The sequence below is a fragment of the Salminus brasiliensis genome, chromosome 11 (assembly GCF_030463535.1).
Source record: "Salminus brasiliensis chromosome 11, fSalBra1.hap2, whole genome shotgun sequence".
NCBI lineage: Eukaryota > Metazoa > Chordata > Actinopteri > Characiformes > Bryconidae > Salminus > Salminus brasiliensis.
The window spans coordinates 7,026,081-7,046,080 of NC_132888.1; the positions used below are offsets into that span (position 1 = coordinate 7,026,081).

Here is a 20,000-nt window from a genome sequence, read left to right on the forward strand (position 1 = left end):
GTACTCAGTAGTCGAGATAGTGTAATACTCAGTAGTTCAGATAGTGAAGTACTCAGTAGTCGAGATAGTGAAGTACTCAGTAGTCGAGATAGTGAAGTACTCAGTAGTCGAGATTCACATTCAGAGTCACATTCCTCTTAGTCTAAATACTGACCTCTGTGTGGAAACACTTAATCAGTCTAAATTACATGAATATTTACATGCACTATTAAGGTTTCCAAGCTCAGCAGACTGAGCTGGGGAGAAGCAGATCAGGTGATCTTTACATGATGGTGCCCAGGCCTGCAGGAGCAGGAGCAGGCCTTAAAGAAGAGTAAACATCCTGGCTTCATGCAAGTTTGTGAAAGAGAGTGTGTATATGTGTGTGTGTGTGTGTAGATGCGGTGCTGTTTCCCGCTAAACTGCGCTAAGTGGCCACTGTGGGCAGTCAGCTCAAACAAAACGTCAAATTCAGAAATCCTGCCATCAAAGGCCGACACTTCACGGGGGCACTTACCCTGACGCTACCAAGGCTCTGTGTAATCCTGGACAAAACACCCTGCTCTCATTTCAGCAAGGACGAAGAGCGGACCACACAGAGCTCAGGCAAACATTCGGGCATTTGCTGAATCTCATACTAGCATCCATACTGCCACTGTACATTTACATGAACATGGCATTCGGCTGGTGCTCTTATTCTCATGCAGAGTGCAGAGTTAGGAGTCTAGCCCGAGACTCTTATTGGTGTAGTACAATGTGCTTACCCAGGGGAACTGAACCCCAGTCTGCCATAGGAAAGGCAGTGTTGTTTTCCACTGCACAAACAGTAACTACTATAAATGTAATGTGCACAGCCATTAATTTCCATTAAATGAGGGGGCCTTCATTTCAATAATACTGAAAGATGAAGGTAATAAAACAGGGATATTTAATTAAAATTCAATAAGGTCCAGTTAGAACACCTTACTTTCTAACTTGCATTATTACTAGGTGCCATATCCTGTATATAGAAGTGGCCTAGTTGTTAAATCATCATTTAATGTAGTCAACCACTGAACACTCATAATACAATTACAATTCAGTAAATTTCATCAATACTTACTGCTCGTTTTCACACTGAACTGGACAAAATATAAATAATAAATTAATATAATAAATGTTCTTTTCTCATTTTTAGCAGAATGCTTTAGAAAAAAGATTGACATCAATATGGCAATTTTTCCTTAGTCAGGCTGAAGCTTTAAGCTTGGCTAATTTTAAGGTAGTATGTTTCACACAGAATACTGAGTGTGTATTTCCTTAGTAATATTAGAATAAACACTAATAATAACACTCCTACAAAAAGTGGTGGTGGTTCTTCATCACTGTGTTCATCATTAGAACATCTCCAAAGTTCTCCTCTCTCATGGAGTCTAGTATTATTTAGAGTTCTCCTCAGATCAACACCTGGTTTGGTGGTAAATCAGGGCTTAATGATGGTAAATCAGGTGAACTGCTGCTGCTGCTGCTGCTGCTGATGGAGTTGAACACATCCTCCACGCTGTGCTGGCTGGACTGGGGGGCGTCCAGGAGAAACCTGGAGGAACCGAGCTCTGTTCTTCAGACTAGCCACTGAGAGACATTTATTTTTTGTGTGGTCGGGGGGGGGGGGGGGGGGGGGGGGGGTTAAAACCTCTGAACAGTCCGCTATGAGTGAAGAAGGAAAATCCAGGTTGTGGTTCATTACGGGCCTTAATGTTTAGGAGTGTACTGAGTGTACTGTTTTTCTTCTTCAGGCTCTTAGAGAGCTTTGTCATGTTGCTGTTGCCCTCAGTGACACTCATTAGGGGTCTGGATTCGTATTCCTGGACAGCTTTGTGACGAAGTAAACAGAGCAACACAAAACAAATGAGCTGAAACTGAACCCAATGAAATACAACTATCTTAGATCACACATCCATTACTGGAGGACATTTCATACCGCCGTTTAAAAGAGAGCATTAAAGCAGTCTGCTCTGATTAAACAGAAACGATACTGAGCAATTATCGTCTTCAGCTCGTCCTCAGCTCAAAAGCTCCTCACATCTAAGCTTTCATCTATAAACTAAAAAAGCAGCCTGCCTGTGCCATCTGCAAGGCTGATTAAAATGCAGGCCTCTAAATATAGACGCTAAGCATGTTAACTTATTAAAAAGGACAAAATTATCCCAATTAACTTCCTAAAAGGAGCCCAAACTATGTCCATAATTCCCCGTCGTCTATTTATGCTCATATTTAACAGACAATCACATGGTTTTCACGGGTGCAGGGATGAATATAGAGCTGGAGAGGGTCACGAGTTAGCGCTAAACTCTTGACCCAAGCTATGATTGCTCTCTAAGCCTGAATAATTGCAGGGGACTGAAGGGTGATATTAAAACGAAGCTGTAATTTGATAATTAATGACAATCAGATTATGCTCAGGTCATTTCCTGTGCAGGTAAAGTTGGAGGTTGTTGAGCTTGTAGGAGCAAGTATGATCTGTTGGGTTAATACTGATCATATGCATGTATGTAGTGTGTACATTAGTGTGCATTAGTGTGCATTTGCATATGTACTGTATTGGGCGTATTAGTGTGTAAGTGTGTTTGTGATTCTGTCTGTGTGTGTGTGTGTGTTTGTAGCAGTCCTTATCTCCTCTGCAGCTGGACAGATAGAGCTGTGTATCTGCGTGATGCAGTACAGGTCTGCCTGAGCTGTCACCCGTTAAGCCTGTGTGTGTGTGTGTGTGTGTGTACAAGTCAAACCCTCAGGCTGTGCGTGTTAACAGAGCAGACAGTGTACAGAGAGCAGGGAGACACACACCCTGCATCTGCTCTGCTTTCCCACTACATGTCCTCTAGTGTCTCCTTTTAACCCTTAGTTGAGAGGAGAGTGTCTGCAGACTTGCTATACTGTTAAAATACACAATGATAAAGTTACATGATGTATTATTTACTCCCATCCCGACAAGCAGGCAGTTACACAGTTGAGTCACCCGAGCTCTGAAACCCTGTTCATTTCTGTGGCCAAGAAAGAATGTATAGAAAAAATGCATAGCTCTGGGTGGCACAACAGTCTAACTGCTGCCCATCAAGTGAGGCAAGGCCCCAGTGCTCCACTGTCAAAAGCTTGTCAGTGGGGACGTGATGTGATAGGAGGTATTTTAACTTGCAGATAGGAATAAACAGTGGAGACGTGTTCTCTGTAGTGACAGGGGATTGGCGGTTGCCAGGACAACGGTACTTTTCTGACTGCATTGTGCCAAGTGTAAAGTTTGGTGGAGGGGGGATTATGGTGTGGGGTTGTTTTTCAGTAGCTGGGTTCGGCCCCTTAGTTCCAGTGAAAGGAACTCTTAATGCTTCAGTATACCGAGAGATTTTGGTCAATTTCATGCTCCCAACTTTGCAAGAACAGTATGAGGATGACCCCTTCCTGTTCCAACATGACTGCGCACCAGTGCACAAAGCAAGGTCCATAAAGACATGGATGAGTGAGTTTGGAGAGGATGAACTTGACTGGCCTGCACAGAGTCCTGACCTCAACTCGATAGAACACCTTTGGGATGAATTAGAGGGGAGATTGTGAGCCAGGCCTTCTCGTCCAATATCAGTGTCTGACCTCACACTCCTAAACCTTGTGGAAAAGCCATCCCAGAGGAGTTGAAGCTGTTATGGCTGCAAGGGATGGCCTGACATCATATTAAACCCCATGGGTTGCGTGTGAAGGCAGGCGAGCATACAGATAGAGTATGAGTGTATATATATATATATATATATATATATATATATATATGTGTGTGTGTGTGTATGTGTGTGTGTAAATATACACAGTATCAATGTATAAGGCTTATTTAACACTAAGGTGTATTACTCAGTAACTACAGTGACTTCTGTACAAACTGGAGGGGCTATTCTCTGGTAATAGAGGTGTTTAAAGAGGCTAAAGCACTTAACTAATCTCATTTGGCAAAGCAGGAAGGTTTGCTGGTAGTATTTTGTGGCCAGTTTTATTATATTAGTTCAGTTCGCAGCAGTGGTGCAGTGGTTAGGGTTCCTACAGTCATAAAAAGCCTGGAAACATTGTTTTTGTGTTGATTGTGAGATTATGTTTTCCAGACCTGGGAAAGTCATGGGAAAATGACTGTCTTTGAAAACCCTTGTTGATCATTCATGATCACATATTTTTCATTATTTCTGCTGTTAACTGTAATGAACTAAGTACAATTGACAATATACCATCCTAATGCAGTGAATGTAGTAAGTTTACCGACCATAGATTGTAAAGTGTTCATTCTAGTGTGTCCTGGTGTTTAATATCAGGTGTATGTATGGCATTTATAGGCACTAAAACTGCCATAATTCCTTTATTGCTTTGGTTTCTGCATCTTTCATACTAATCTATGTAAACTGCCTCTTATCATGCTGCTTTAAAAGCCAGTCCAGGCTAAAACACACAGTTCATAAAGGGCTGATTTTAGAGCTTAGCAAGTCCAACTACATCAAATTTAAATGTAATGTTTAGAACTTTTACAAACTTCTACAAATTATACTTCCTGTTTTAAACACTGTCCTACATCCTATTACAGTCAATATATCTAGGGTTTCTCATTATAATGACACTGCAAAAAGGTTAAAAGACTATTCAACCCATTTCTAAAAGTTTTGACTAGTTTAAATGATTATTACTATCCAGTAATGTTCAGTAATCTTATTCCACTGGCAGATATGTTTGTTTATTTCAGGGAAATAATATTTAAAACATGCAAGATTATTTGCCAATGGAATAAGATAGTTTCATAACTACGTAATGAGAAATGTTAAGGCATTTTGAGTGTATATAAAATGCTTTCACTCACCAAAGTTTGGGGGGGGGGGGTTGGGGGGTGTCAAGGCAAGTCAAAACATTTACCAAATGGAATATTTATCGTAGAGCAGCGATCCAAATCCTAAACATTTTCCCTTTATCGCTCCGTCTATCTCAAACAGAAACCTCCACGCACAAACACTCACCGCAACTTAACATTCTGCAGTCTCTGGAATATTCCTCTCATTGTGTTTACCTTCTTCTATTTGTATTTTACGCATAAAAAAAGGTGATTAGATTTATTTCCCAAATGCACTTTATGTTTACTCTACTGCGGCTTCCAGCAGGTACTTGACAGGTGGAGCTGATAATACGCGAGTGATATAGCAGGTCCTAATAAAATATGTACACTCCCCATGAATTATGCATAGGCCAAGGGCTCATGAATGATGCGTATTACCCAACACATATTTTATTAATAGGATTTTCTTAATTGAGTTGGTTTGAATAAAGCAAGGATTAATCTCTGGATGAATATTAATAAGGCCGGAGCCGATGTGTTTTCATTGGAATGCCTGGCTGGTAAGAGCTACAGTCTTTCAGAGCAAAATCAATTTATAGGGGTTCTTTTGGTAGACTGGTATCAATTAGTGACAAAGTGTAATTGCAGCCTATTAGAATAATGCACCAATACCCAATACCCTGTGCACAGATTCACGCTACAATAACAGGAGGGCTTCAAAGTGCTGGGACTGGACGTGGAGCCCGTGATTCGAATTAGTCATGGTAACAGCCCCATCTGCAACCGCCGCTTCCAGGGTATTGGTGACTAATTGAAAAATTCACCTTTAGGAAAGTTCCAGAAAGACAAGGCTGCCCCCTTTCACTGGGGTCTTTCGTGTTTGAGGCCTTTTTTTTGATGTTGTCACTCCCAATCTATTGTGTTTCTGACAGACAATCGAAGCGGGCCGTCTGAGGCTGGCAGCTCATTTCGGTGGCAGGTGGCAAACAATTAGACACAGCAATTTGGGGTGCGGCGGATGACATTAAAGCGTGCCGGCCTGAGTAGTACATCGCGTCTCTGGCGGACAGCCTGTGTGAAAGCATTTCAAAAATAATACACTTTGCCGGGGCGACTCATTTCAGCCTGTCAGCCTCTATTAAGGAGCTGAGGGCTGAGGGAGACGGCGAGGGGAGAGCGGACCCCCTCCGTTTAATCTGCCATCAACGCCCTGGAGACCCTCCCTAACCCCCCTTCATGCACACACACACACACATAAACATCCATCCGGCACCTTTGCTATTCAGCAGACACACCTCATCCGCGACCCTGGGGCAGTTGCTTGTATTATAACCAGCCAGCGACAGCTATTGTTACACAGGTTTGCCATTTCCACCACATCTGAGATCCATACAAAAGAGGTGGCTCTGCACAACCACCTGTCCACCTGCTTGGATGGATGATTGCTTTGGCGAGCATCTCACTCATTTTTACATTTGTATTTATATATATATATATATATATATATATATATATATATATATATATATATATATATATTGGAATTTCCCTTATAATTAAACAGGCTGCTTGTGTTACTGAGCCTTTTAGACTGAGATACACCAATCAGCCATAACATTACAACCAGGTGAAGTGAATAACACTGAATATCTGGTTACAATGGCATCTGTCAAGGGGTGGCATGCACATAGTAGGCAGCAAGAGAACGGTCCGTTCTTGAAGGTGATGAAGGTGTTAAAAGCAGGGGAAGTGGGCAAGCATAAGTATCTGAGCCACTTTGACAAGAACCGAACTGTGATGGCTAGACGAGTCCGACTGGGTCAGGACTTCTCCAAAACATCAAGTAGGGTTTTGTGGGCTGTTCCTGGTATGCAGTGATCAGTCAGTACCTACCAAAAGTGCTCCAAGGAAGGATAACCAGTAAACCAGCCACAGGGTCATGGGCGGCCAAGGTTCGTTGATGAGATCCATGGAGGCCCCACCTCACTACTTATGTCTGCTGCTAACGTCTTGGTGCCAGATACCACAAGACCATCTTTAGAGGTCTTGTGAAAGCCATGCCTTGAAGGGTCAGAGCTGTTCGGTGGCAATAAGAGGGACCTATACAATATTTGGCAGGTGGTTTTAATGTCTTGGCTGATGGGTGCATGTAAATGAACTTGGTTCTGATTGGCTGGGATTGAATGGGTGGAGCCATTTGATGAATATGTACATTTTGTGACATCACTGAAACAACAAGTAGCCTCCTATAGTTTTCTATTTTTAGTAATTTCTTATAAATTTATGATCACCACTTTTCAAAAACTATGAATTTTAGATTCTTATTTAGTCCTGACTTGCGGCCAGAGATTTCAGGTAGGTTCTGGACCCAGTGCGTACTTGACTAGGAAGAAGAAGGTAAGAAGATGGATAGATAGATGGATGGATGGAAGGAAGGATGGATATTTATTGTATTGTAAACTTCACTCTCAATGTTGCAGAGCTTCAGAATAATCTACAGCTCTATTCATCAACCTGGAAGCACCTGGAAAACACATCCATCCAACACCTTTGCAATTCAGCAGAAACACCAGCTTCATTAACATCTTCAGCTCCATTCATCGTTCTGGAAACATCTAAAATTAACCATCCACACCTTTGCTTTTCTTCAGACCCATTTCACTTTTCAAAAATGATGCAATTTGGATATCCACTGTATTAACTATGTCTTATACCCTCAGTCTCAATATTCTACAGCATTTGAATGATCTATAGCTGTACATTAATCTGGAAACATGTAAAAGGTCTCAATCTTCACAGTTTTCTACAAATTACTTGAAACATATTAGGCAGTAGCATTGCATACAGCACGTATTTCATTTCATATCTACAACAAAACTGCTCATTCATTACTCCAGTCCAAACTTCTGACCAGCAGGCTATGCTTAAAAGCACACTTACAGGTGGGTCATCATTTTAACGAGACCATATCAGAGGACCCATTTACCGTTTAATCCATTTAGGACGTCAGTGAAATACAAGAACATGCATTCCGAAAACATTAAAACCATAAAAATATAAAAACATCCCTGTTATCAGTCCTATTTGTTATCAAGTGTTGTGATTTATTCCATTCTGATATTACTTAATGCATTAGACCATTATCAAAGGGCTATCGGCCATGTTTATAGCAGGGGGCAAGCACTGGGTCTCTGCGTGCGCTCAGCAGCCGGCCCTAAAGACTAAACTGGGATTAGCAGAGGATAAATGTTTCCCTGCCTGAAACGGAGACGGACCACTGCGAGATCTTATCGGGGCCTGGAATGTAAACACATCCCAAATGTTCCACTACGATTCACAGGGCTTTTCAAACACAGGAATTCTTAGTGATAGGCAGTGCAGGGGATTGGAATGACTTATGACTTGCTTACAAATGAAAAAGCATTATGGTTTTCTCTGGTGGAAAGGAATAATCCAGGTATTCATCATGGACCGGCTCAGATGCAGCGCACAGCACTGTCAGCCTCGACAAGACACCAAGGGGTCTTGTCTTTACAGATGACCAGATTACAGAATACAGTTAACATAGCTAACTATACTGAGTTCTTTACACGTTCACATTAACATGACAATCAGAGATCCGACCTCCACCCCTGATAAGACTTCTAGCACTGATCTCTGGATCCCGTGGTAAAATCTAACCTCTTCTGTGTGGAATTATTATTATTATTATTATTATTAATATTATGTTTTTCAGTATAATGTATCTATTAGCTATTCACCATTGCATGCTTTTATTTGATGTTAGAGGAGGAGGTTGCCCTTTTGGAGTCTTGATTCCCCTGAAGGTTTCTTTCCCTCATTCTAAGGGGGCTTTCACCTGGACCTGGATCTCGGTAAAGCTGCTCTGTAATATGGTCTGCCGTAGAGATAAACTTTAACTTGACAGAAATTCATATTAACTGTATAAGAGGGTTCTGCACTCCAAAAAATAAAGATGCTACAAAAGGTTATTTATGTGATGCCATAGAAGAACCACTTTTGGTCCCATAAAGAACCTTTTTCATTACAGAGATGATGCTCTCTACGACAAATGTGGTTCTTTACAGATCCAAAAAACTGGTTCTTTCTATGGCACCACTCAAATAACCCTTTGTAGAAAGATTCCAGGTAGGTTCTGGACCCAGTGCGTACTTGACCAGGAAGAAGAAGGTAAGAAGATGGATGGATGGAAGGAAGGATATTTATTGTATTGTAAACTTCACTCTCAATGTTACAGAGCTTCAGAATCATCTACAGCTCTATTCATCAACCTGGAAGCACCTGGAAAACACATCCATCCAACACCTTTGCAATTCAGCAGACACAGCAGCTTCATTAACATCTTCAGCTCCATTCATCGTTCTGGAAACATCTAACCTTTAAGTTTTAAGAGTGTATATAGTACTGAAAAGGGATTCTTGTAATAATTGTTGAAGCCTTTTTGGTGCTATAAAGAACCAACTACTGCTACATTCAATTGGTCATTGGAGTCGTCATGGTTCTGTATACATAAAACCACTGGATTTACTAAAGAACCCTTTAACAGCCCTTTTTAAAGACTATAGTAGATGTTTAAATGTTGTCTGCCATCTGGTGGACTATTACTGATGTGGTAACACTATTTTAAGGAACACAAATTAGAGGTTTATTTGTTCTTTGTTAAATAAAGTCTAAATTTGACAATTCTCAATCATTATTTATTAGGATTGATCCAGTAGGATCTTTGCTAGTATATATTAGTACATAGTTGGAGGTGTTTTATGCATAAAAAAACATGAATACCTGCATTAAAAGTGTTAATGCTGTGATAAGGAACAAACCACCTCTGAACCTCTGATTAATTTGTGTGCCAACCTGACTACTCTTAAGACGAGCTTGTGATGTAGTGGCTGATGAGAATCTGGGTGAAGGGATGGTTAGCTGTAGGGTCTTGTAATTGTTCTTGTCCCAGTGAAAGTGAGGCGGATTTGTTGTAATGAATTATTAGGTTTAGCTTTCTGTTTATAGTTTTGTATTTAAATGTGCGACAATAGCTGAAAATGTTGCTGATTGGATCATACACGGCCACAGCAACATAGAAAGGGAGGTGCCTACTGATGGAGCTTGTGATGTAGAGGGCAGGGCCCTATATGTAGCCCCAGTCGTCTTATGTAAAATGATGAGTTAATAAGAGTTTTTATGATAACTAATAAATAATAATAAACAAAAAACACTATATATATATATATATATATATATATATATATATATATATATATATATATATATATATATATATTTTTTTTTTTTTTTTTTTTTTTTTTTATGCCAGTATGTATTCTGTACAACTGGGTCTTAACAATGTGTTTATTATTATTTATAACTAATAATGCAATTATTAGCAATTTTCACATAACCAACCCACAATTATGTAAATAAACTATGTCAAAAAGTCTAATTAAGTCTTTACTGACCAAAGATCAAGACCACAATAAACCCCTAATTTGTGTTACTTAAAATAGAGAGTTAATCTATGGCCACAGCAACTGCAGAAGGGTTTGTGATGATGCCCCATTAACCATGTGTTTTCCTAAATAAACTGTGGCAGAGAGAAACCTCAGGACTCTAGAGGGCAATAAAGCACAAATCACTGTTCTTTAACTGACTTTACTTTAAATTTCTTTATTTATAATATATTTGTATATTAAACTTTCTTTCATTTTTATTATGATTTTCTTTTTTTCTTTTTTTCTTTTACTCTCTTTCTTTTAAAATATTTATTTGTATATCATATTTTTATATATAATATATTTTATATGATATATACTTTTCTGTATTTTTATTACATTATTTTATTCTTCTGGACTGTGTTGTATTTACTACTAGATTTCAGTCAGTTCATGCCCCTCACAACATCCAAACTGAGAACTGATGCTGAAATTGCACAAAATATCACATAATCTAACCTTATCTTAATTAAAAAGTGAAAATACTGAGACTTTTATTCTTTTATTACATTATCTTTCTTAATTTCTTCTTTTATATCTTATTATTTTGTTAATATATATATATATATATATAATATATATATATATATATATATATATATACTGCATTTATACTATAGTAGTATAGTATAGTATCATATTTTTTATTTATATATTTTTATATACTTGTGTTCAGTATTTTTATGACATTATTTTATTTTGTATTACCTTTCATACCATATTACTAAACAGAAAATAAAGACTTTATTTGTTTGTGTGACAAACTATTATTTTGACTAATTTTGAGATGTAGTTCAATTATGTCAGTAGTCTTTTCTTGGCAGTGCAATGACACAAATTAATAATAACACCTGATAATTTAATGATCTTAATTTTATTCTGAATACAGTGATCCAGAACTCAAAACTACTAGAGCGCATCCAACAACAAAGGAAGCATGGAGAATCCTCTACATACAGCAATGGAAATCACGGTAGCTCACAGAAAGCTCCAATTCCACACGCTGATCCCTTTCACTATGAACAGCATGCACATGGCCGACAACTCTGGAGGCAGATTTGAATGAGTTGATGGCTTAAATGCAGTAAAGTGAGAAAAAACAGCACCGGGACATCACCTAAGCACACTGCTGTACCTGTCAAATGAGTGGAACTGCATGGGCAGCATGGCCTGGGCTTCCCTCTTGATGGCCTGGTGATCCGGGTACGGCAGGGGTTCAGGGCCGCTCTCCGTGGCCTCCAGAGGAGCCGCCACCAGGCTCTTCAGGATCTCCTTCACATTGATGCCTTTGTTGGACTGGCTGATGCTGGAGATGGAGGAAGCAGGCTTCAGCAGCTCCATGGAGGATGCTTCAGCCAAGCTCTCCTGAGACTTCACCTCAGAGGAAAGAGTGCAGAGAAGCCCACGTATACCATCCGGACCACCAGGGGTGGGCTCGAGGCTGGCTCCGTTCAGCACACTAGACACCTGTTCATCTCCCAGTCCAGAGTCTGAGTGGGGCAGGGATGCCTCCAGGTGAGTGTCCCCCATTAGAGAGGATGGATCCCTACCGCCGTCTGCGAACACCAGCGGGTTTTCTGATGAGGGAAACAAACAAACAAACAAACAAACAAACAAACAAATAAACATCAGTACTAAAGAACGTTTGGGAAACGGCTGGTAAACGTCTCAGAGTATGAGCGCTGTAGCTGCCAGGCATAAACCTGTTAAAACAGAGCAAATTAACACTTACTGCCCAGATACACACACACACACACCATAGCAACCACCTGGGTTACCACTGCAACCAATTAGTAACACCACAGCAACCACTTAGCAATCCCCTAGAGACAGCATAGCCACAGTACAGCAACTACCTGGAATACCATAGCAAAAACCTAGCAACACCAAAGCAACCAGAATACAACATGTCAGCAATTATTTGAGCTAGCACTGCAACCACCTTGCAACACCATAGCGACCACTTAGCTACACCATAGCAACCGCTTACCAACACAATGGCAACCTAGAAACAGCATAGCAACCATATAGGATACCATTGCAACCAGCTAGCAGTTGCCTTAAAACAGCATAGCAACAGCATAGCAACCACCTAGGATACCATACTAACCAGCTAGCAACCACTTTAAAACAGCATAGAAACAGCATAGCAAGCACCTGGGATACCACTGCAACCACCTAGCAACACCATAGCGACCACTTAGCTACACAATAGCAGCCACTTACCAAATGCAAAAGCAACAACTTAATCACCTAGAAACAGAACAGCCACCACAAAGGGTCCCATAGCAACCACCTAGCAACCACCTTGAAACAGCATAACATCAGCAAAGCAAACACCCAGGATACAACAGTAACCACCTAGCAACACCATAGCAACCACCTAGCAACTACCTAGCAACAGCATGACAAACAGCAAGCAACACTATGGAAATGACCTGGAACCATGTAACAAAAGCATAGCAACTACCTGGATTTTTTTTTTATTATTTACTTATTTACTTATTTAATTTACTTATTAAATAAGTAAATAAATATATTCATATTCACTGTAAATTAATATATTCAGGGGTTATTCCTTCATACAGTGCTGGTTCATCTGCAGTGCACAGCCCAAAGCATTAAAGTACATTATCTCAGGCCTTATGGTCTAAGGCCTCCCGAGTCAACTGACATTCAGAGGTCCCTGTCAACTGGCCCCAATGGCCTGGTCAGTAACCCATCCCTGAAGGTAAGTGGGGAAATTGAGCCTACCTGTATAAGTACATCATTTTTTCAATTCCCAGCCCTGCTTTGGGGGACTTATTAAGCTGTTAGCTCTTTGTAACTTCAGCTATGCTAATGTGTGATGTTGACAAGCCGCTCTCCTGATTAGCCATTTTCAGTCTCCCCAAAGCCGTGCAGCTAACCAAAGCCCGTGCAGATGTGACTCCATGGCCAGTTGTTTCCCAGATGCCGTACAGACATGATGAATATTCATGGGCTGCCGCTAACAAGGTCAGCAAGGCCTGATGCAGATAAAGAAAGCGTCTGGATGCCGGCTTGGGCACACTCGCCTGCCACATGCTGCGTTTCTTTTTTCCCTGGTCCCCTCCTGCATTTCTGAAATTTATGAGGACGCTATCAGCGTCCTCTCTCCCTCTGTCTCTCTCTGTCTCTTCTATGATCCCATTCCCCTCTGTTGGATTGCCTGCCTAATGGCCACTGACAGTCGGAGCTCAAAATAGCAACATCCGCCCCTGTCCCCATACTCCAGCGTTGTCCATTTTTCTCTCTTCCCCTCCATGCTTTCTTACCCTTACTCCAGTCTCTTCCTCAAAATCTTCTCATTTTTACATTTTCTCATACACAAACATCTACCCTAATGTTTTCAAACAGAGGGAACGAATCCTTATAAACCTGTCAGAGTCCATCACAGCTCCTCCATTTTTAGGGGAAGCGTGACTGATGCAGTCGGCCGAGCTCTTCTTCACTTTCAGATTAAACTTCATCCAGCATAATGTGTGAATTCTACACTGTGCTGTGCTCAGAGACACCAAAACTACTGCCAACTATAATAAATAAAATAAATGTTTATGTAAACATAATTCTTAAGATATTTTTATCCTGCTTATTATTCTATAGACATATCTAAATATTTTTAAATAATGTGTAGATAATAATAATAATAATAATAATAATAATAATAATAATAATAATAATGTTAGCTATTATTCATTTAATAATTAATGAATTATAAACTGCCACTGTGTATGAAAGGTGCTATACAAATACATGAATATTGCCTTATGCTTTACCTTATAAATAATACAAATAAATAAATAAATAAATAATATCACTACTACTACTACTACTACTACTACTACTAATAATAATAATAATAATAATAATAATAATACTAATAATAATAATATCATTAGTATTACTATTATAATAAAAACAAATGTAAAGAACAACAACAATACTACTACTACTACTACTACTACTACTAATAATAATAATAATAATAAGTAATAATAGCTATTATTAATTTTTTATTAATGAATTGTTATTATAAACTGCCACTGTGTATGAAAGGTGCTATGCAAATAAATGTATCTTGCCTTACGCTTTACCTTATAAATAATACAAATAAATAATAGTAAGTAGTAATATCACTAATAATAATAATAATAATAATAAAACAATAAAAATAGTATATAATATTAGTAGTAGTAGTAATAGTATTCATATCATTATTTAATAAAGTGTTTATATATATATATATATATATATATATATATATATATATATATATAGTTATTATTATTATTATATGTTACATTATTTCCATGATGAACAACTTGTGTATGACCCTTTCAAAAGTAAACTATACAAATGCTAAGTCTTTTTACTGAGTGTGTACGAGGAGCTTCTTTAACAGCTAAAGAAAAGGGAGTGTGTGTGATTCAGCAGTACCTGTGCTGGTGGGCGAGTTAATTTCCTGCCGAATGCTCCTCCCTGATTGGCTGATGACCCTGGCTGTCTCCCTCTGCGGCTCCAGGATGTCCCGGTATTTGGACACCATCAAGACAGAGATGAAGTACACCACGGCCAGGGCCAGGAACTGAGCCTGCTTACCATCATCCTACACACACACATACACACACATACACACACATCAGGAAAACCAGCAGCAGCACTATTTATCAGAATCCCTACTAGAACCTTGAAGTCAGGAGAGGCTGATGCTGCTCAGCATTACAAAGCCCAGTTTAGGACGGGGTTAAATGAGGAAGCGCTGCTCTTAAAGGATTCTTTGAATTCTTAGTTTCTTCCTAAATCAAATGACGGCTCTAAATACGAGCAGACAGAACCCGAGTGCAGAACAGATACAGCCAGTCGAATGTAAACACATACTTTATCGGCCAGCGCAGCATAAAGTGAGGGTCTGTTCATTTCTATTTTTACTCACGACGTCGCGGAAAACGACAGCTCGCAGACGATTGATGTCCACGTCCTGCAGGAGGCGGTCTGGGTCCATGATGGGAGAAAGGTTACTGGGGAAATTATCCATGGCAGTCTGAAGCAGAAAAACAGGACATGGTCATCCTTTGTGTTGCTTTTCATGAGGTGAAAAAAGTGGGAAGAGAAGAAAATGAGACTTTCCTCTAAAATCATTAGTTCAACATCATAAATAAATGCTAATATTAGAGAATAGAATAAAAGCTAATTAAGAAAAAGGACATATTTTAGTACTAAATACTAAACACTAAAGGGTGAGGTACAGTACTATACAAAGGTATAGGCCCCCCATGAATAAATAAATAAATAAATAAATAAATAAATAAATAAATAAATAATATTTACTGATCGCTGATTGGAATGTCCTGTTGCAATCCAGTAGATCAGGGCAGAATGAATAAATAAATAAATAAATAAATAAATAAAAGGGATCAGGGTCAAATCCAGCATATTTTAAAGGATGGGGTATTAGCTGTTTTTATCCATAACCTGTGACAATTATCTGCTTTTAACATATTGTTCAGAGCGCCCTCTGGTGTCCACGAGGTGCAATGAATGGATGTTATTCTCAGCCCACAGCAGTGAAGAGCTCCACAGAAGGTAAATAAAGGAGTTGAGGTTCTGCAGTGTGGAGCTATTTTCCAGAGGAACATGAAAACAGACCATAATATCTGACCCTTTAAAATAAAACCATCACTGAAACGCTCTGTTTTACCAGCGGGAGAACTGGAGAACCCCTCACTTTTCTCTGTTGTTTAGCACTGAAGAACCCCTTTAGAACTGAGTGGAGACGAACGCTAATGGTAATACACACACACACACACACGCTATAGAAACCCCAATCACACACACACAGCACATTCACCCACTATAGACCCACAGTTATTACACACCAATAGACCAACAACCACAGATATCAGTCCAGAGTGTGTAACAATACACACACTCTCACACACACACACAGGAGGTGATTAGACTGCAGTGTTGTGAAGGAGCTGGGAGCTGATTGGTCAGGGAGGAGAGTCAGACTGGATTATAAGATATTAAACACTATAAAACAGTCATTTTAAGAAAAGTCTCGACTAAACTAAATCAATCAGTCCAGAACGTCTGATTATAGAAACTGATACTGAAAATAAAGGGATTTTACTGTGGGGCTGAATTATTATTTATACACACACAACAATCAGATCATATCGGTTGATATTCAGCATTATGGATATCTTGTGTTTTAAACCCAGGCAGGGGGGGGCTCCAGTCCTGTGTTCTGTACTTTTCCCGCTCAAGCCCACCTGCTTTAACCCATGTATTAACTGCCAGGTTTAACAGGTGTGCTTGAGCGGGGAAATCCGCACACTGTGCTGGACTCCAGCCCTCCATTCCCCACCCCTGTTTTTGAGTTTTTGCCCCTTAATAAAGCACTATAACTTTAATAAAGCACCGATAAGCTAGATAAACTAGGTGCTGGATGGAAGCTAAAAAATACTTTGCTCACACACACCCTTTTAGATGCATTAAGTGTGTGTATGGTGTGTATGTGTATAAACTCTAAACTGACATAGCCTTTACATCAATAGACAGTTCTTTAGACCTTATAAGCTTATTCTTAAAAATGTAGTTACATAAGAAGGCAGCTGTAGTGTTTTGTTGAGTGGTGATTTGGGAAAGTGTGGTGTGTTTGCCTGGCCAGGGAAAAGGACACTAGTGTGCCATGAGAAAAGCAGTGGTCGTACCCACTCCTGCATTTCAATCTGAGCCATTTCAAGAGATCCAGTTAAACAGACAGAACAGGCTAATGAGTGGCCTCATTAGGAGGCTGAAAAAGAGGGGTGGGCACCTTGCTGGTGACTGCTGTGCTCTGCAGGCTGTCCTGAGGCTTCATGCTGGACAGAGAGGATTTAAAGCCCCTGTCCCTCTGTCGCTGTCTGCACTCCAAACAGCTCCGCACAGCCACGCAACACACTGTGAGAGAGACAGGGAGAGAGAGAGAGAGAGAGAGAGAGAGAGAGAGAGAGAGAGAGAGAGAGAGAGAGAGAGCATAATTGATAAATGCAAGTTGAATAGACCAAGCCACTAAAATCATGAGGCCATTACCAGAAGTGTAAAACTGCACATGATGTATCATGAAGTCTGAAAGTGCTAACGGTAACAGCATCAATTTTTGGGCTTATGTATTAGGTTATAGAGTGGCACAGCTCTCTAAGAGCTGGCTCTACCACCAGGAGATCACATGTTTGATCCTTGGTGATGCCACAGCCATCTATGGAGTAGTCATGCCTCGAAGAACCACTTTTGAGTCCATAAAGCCCATAAATCTTCACTTCACCTCAGCTCTTCTACCACAATTAGCATCAATTTCACCAACCCTAAAACAGAACCCTGTGGGACTCCTTAAGATGTGCTTAACCTTCCAATTGGCTGCCAAATAATTTGCATGAGTTCTGGCATTGAATAATGAAGCTAGAGGTCAGTCTGGTAAAGGTTTAAATGAGTGGAGGTAAAGGTCTCCTTTAGAAAAACACGGTTCTTCACAGAACCTAAAAACGATGCCTCAAAGAACCCTCTGTAGCACCCTTATGTAGGATGTGTAGGATTGCAGTTAGTGTGTTCTTCCAAGCGTGCCCAGCTCTCCAATCAAGTTGCATTAGAAAAGAAGAGGCTGGCCGGCTTTATGTGACTCAGGGGAGCACCTACTAACCTTAACACTCCCAGAGCTGGTAGAACCATGTACTAGAGGGAGTCTTAATGGGAGGGAACTGGGAAATTCACCGCCCCTTGCTTATGTAATGCTTGTATTAGTGATCTTGTCTATATTCCATTACTGAATCACGTCAAAATAATCCAGTCCAACCAATTTAATCAGACTGAATCACATTAAAGTTCATGGTACATCATTTACTAATGAATCAGATTCAAAATCAGACTGTTGTGAATAGTTACACCCCTAGCCTTTAACCCCCCCATGCTTTGACTGTGGATATGTTCACTGTCAGTCCAGCCTGAGGTCCAGTGTGTAGTCACTAGCTGTGGTCATTGCTTATGCTGTCTGAAATGTCCAAATACAAGCCCACCCTGGTCAAGAATGGGCAGGAAAACCTGTCACTGCTTATGAAAGCACTGTATATCCGACAGAAATACACACACACATACACTCACACACTCATGCATACACACCTGAACCTCAGCTCCACAAAATAAATGGTCTGACCTTTCAGTTTTAAAGGATTGGGCCTTGAATCTGTTGCTCATGGAATTATATATAACCCGGTTTTCCTCAAATTTCCTCAAAAAAAAATACATTTATTCCTGAAACCATATGAAAACACACACACACACACACACACACACACACACACACTTACCGAGTCTGAGGCACTGGCGCATCAGTCCTCCAGACGACATGTTCTTCTCAGCCTCTATCTCGCTGAAGTTGAGGGAGCTGGCGAACACCAGCACGTCCACCATTGACATGAGTCGGGTCAGGAAAGTGATGGCCATCTCAGAGGACATGCCTTGAGTCACCTCAATCCCTTCCAGCTCCGACTGTTACACACACAAAACGTCACAGTTCTGGCAAATTCAGATCTTCACAACGTCACACAGTGCACTGCAGTCCATGACACACATATACTTCCACCACTATCATAGCAGCGCTGAGAATATCTGGGTCCCCCACCCAAATAACTCCTGATCTGCAATGGTCCTGCGGCGGCTGTCAGATTTTTGGTACTAAGCCCCCTGTTCGTAGCCCCCCCGAGTACTAGCAATGCTCCCGACACTAGGAGGGCAAGGATTTAACACATGTCACTTTTCCAGCTGCCACCATTGCAGCATCTCCGGGCAGTCAACGCGCTCGGAGGGAAGGGCCGGGTCCCCCGCTCCACCACAACAGCTAACAGACGCGACATCTCTTTATTTAAGAGTAGTCAGGGGAAAGAGCGCCATCTACATGACTGGTGAGAGCACAGCCAATTGTGCTCATTTGGACTTGGGCCGCTGATGGCAAGGCTCATGCCCCCCCCATCCCCAATAGGTGTCTCCTATTACATACAGAACCACGCTGGAGATCAGTCAGCTCTTTAGAACCTCCCAGTCTTTCACTGATAGGGAAGGTAAAGGCAGACTGCATGGCTGAGGTGCTTGCTTTTATACTTCTGTGGCAATGGGGCTGAATGAAACACCTGAATTCAGTGATTAGGAGGTGTGTCCTAATACTTTCGTCCATATATTTACAGTAAACTAATCTGTCCACACAACCTATTTTGACATTTCTGCCCTAAATACTTTTGTTCAGTGAAAATATTCTGCCCATCCTTTTGCTTGTTTAAAGAAATAACGCCAGCTAAATATTTCACAAGCTAAAAGAAGAGCGACGTCTACAAATAGGCTGAATCATCTCATGATAAAGGATTTTAGATATTATTCGGAGACTGAATCACATTGACATTATATATATATTATTCATGTGTTTGAGGCGTACACAGTTGATCCCGTTTGTAAATCCAATCCATCACTTTTTCCCCCACGAGTCGACACACTCTAGCTGCCTATCGACTGCTGCAAGCCGCTGCACTTGTCTATCGACTAGAGACTAAACTTTTGATCAATTGCACCAATTCTGAGAATATTAAACGACTCTGGCCTGAAAACATCTCTTTACAGAGCTGACTGGCGAGAGATCTCGC

The 20,000-nt window shown here is 40.5% G+C and overlaps 1 protein-coding gene across 3 annotated transcripts in view; it reads right to left on the reverse strand.

The window, feature by feature from the left end:
- nbeab (neurobeachin b) overlaps positions 1–20,000 on the reverse strand; it is a 464,498-nt gene that overhangs the window by 241,644 nt on the left and 202,854 nt on the right. For all 3 annotated transcript variants that reach the window (XM_072691521.1, XM_072691520.1, XM_072691522.1), the window contains exons 25-29: positions 18,678–18,858; positions 17,153–17,277; positions 15,266–15,373; positions 14,770–14,938; positions 11,447–11,888 (exon numbers count right to left, since the gene is read on the reverse strand). In XM_072691521.1, the coding sequence (XP_072547622.1) occupies positions 11,447–11,888; positions 14,770–14,938; positions 15,266–15,373; positions 17,153–17,277; positions 18,678–18,858 (1,025 nt within the window). The remainder of the gene's footprint in view (positions 1–11,446; positions 11,889–14,769; positions 14,939–15,265; positions 15,374–17,152; positions 17,278–18,677; positions 18,859–20,000) is intronic.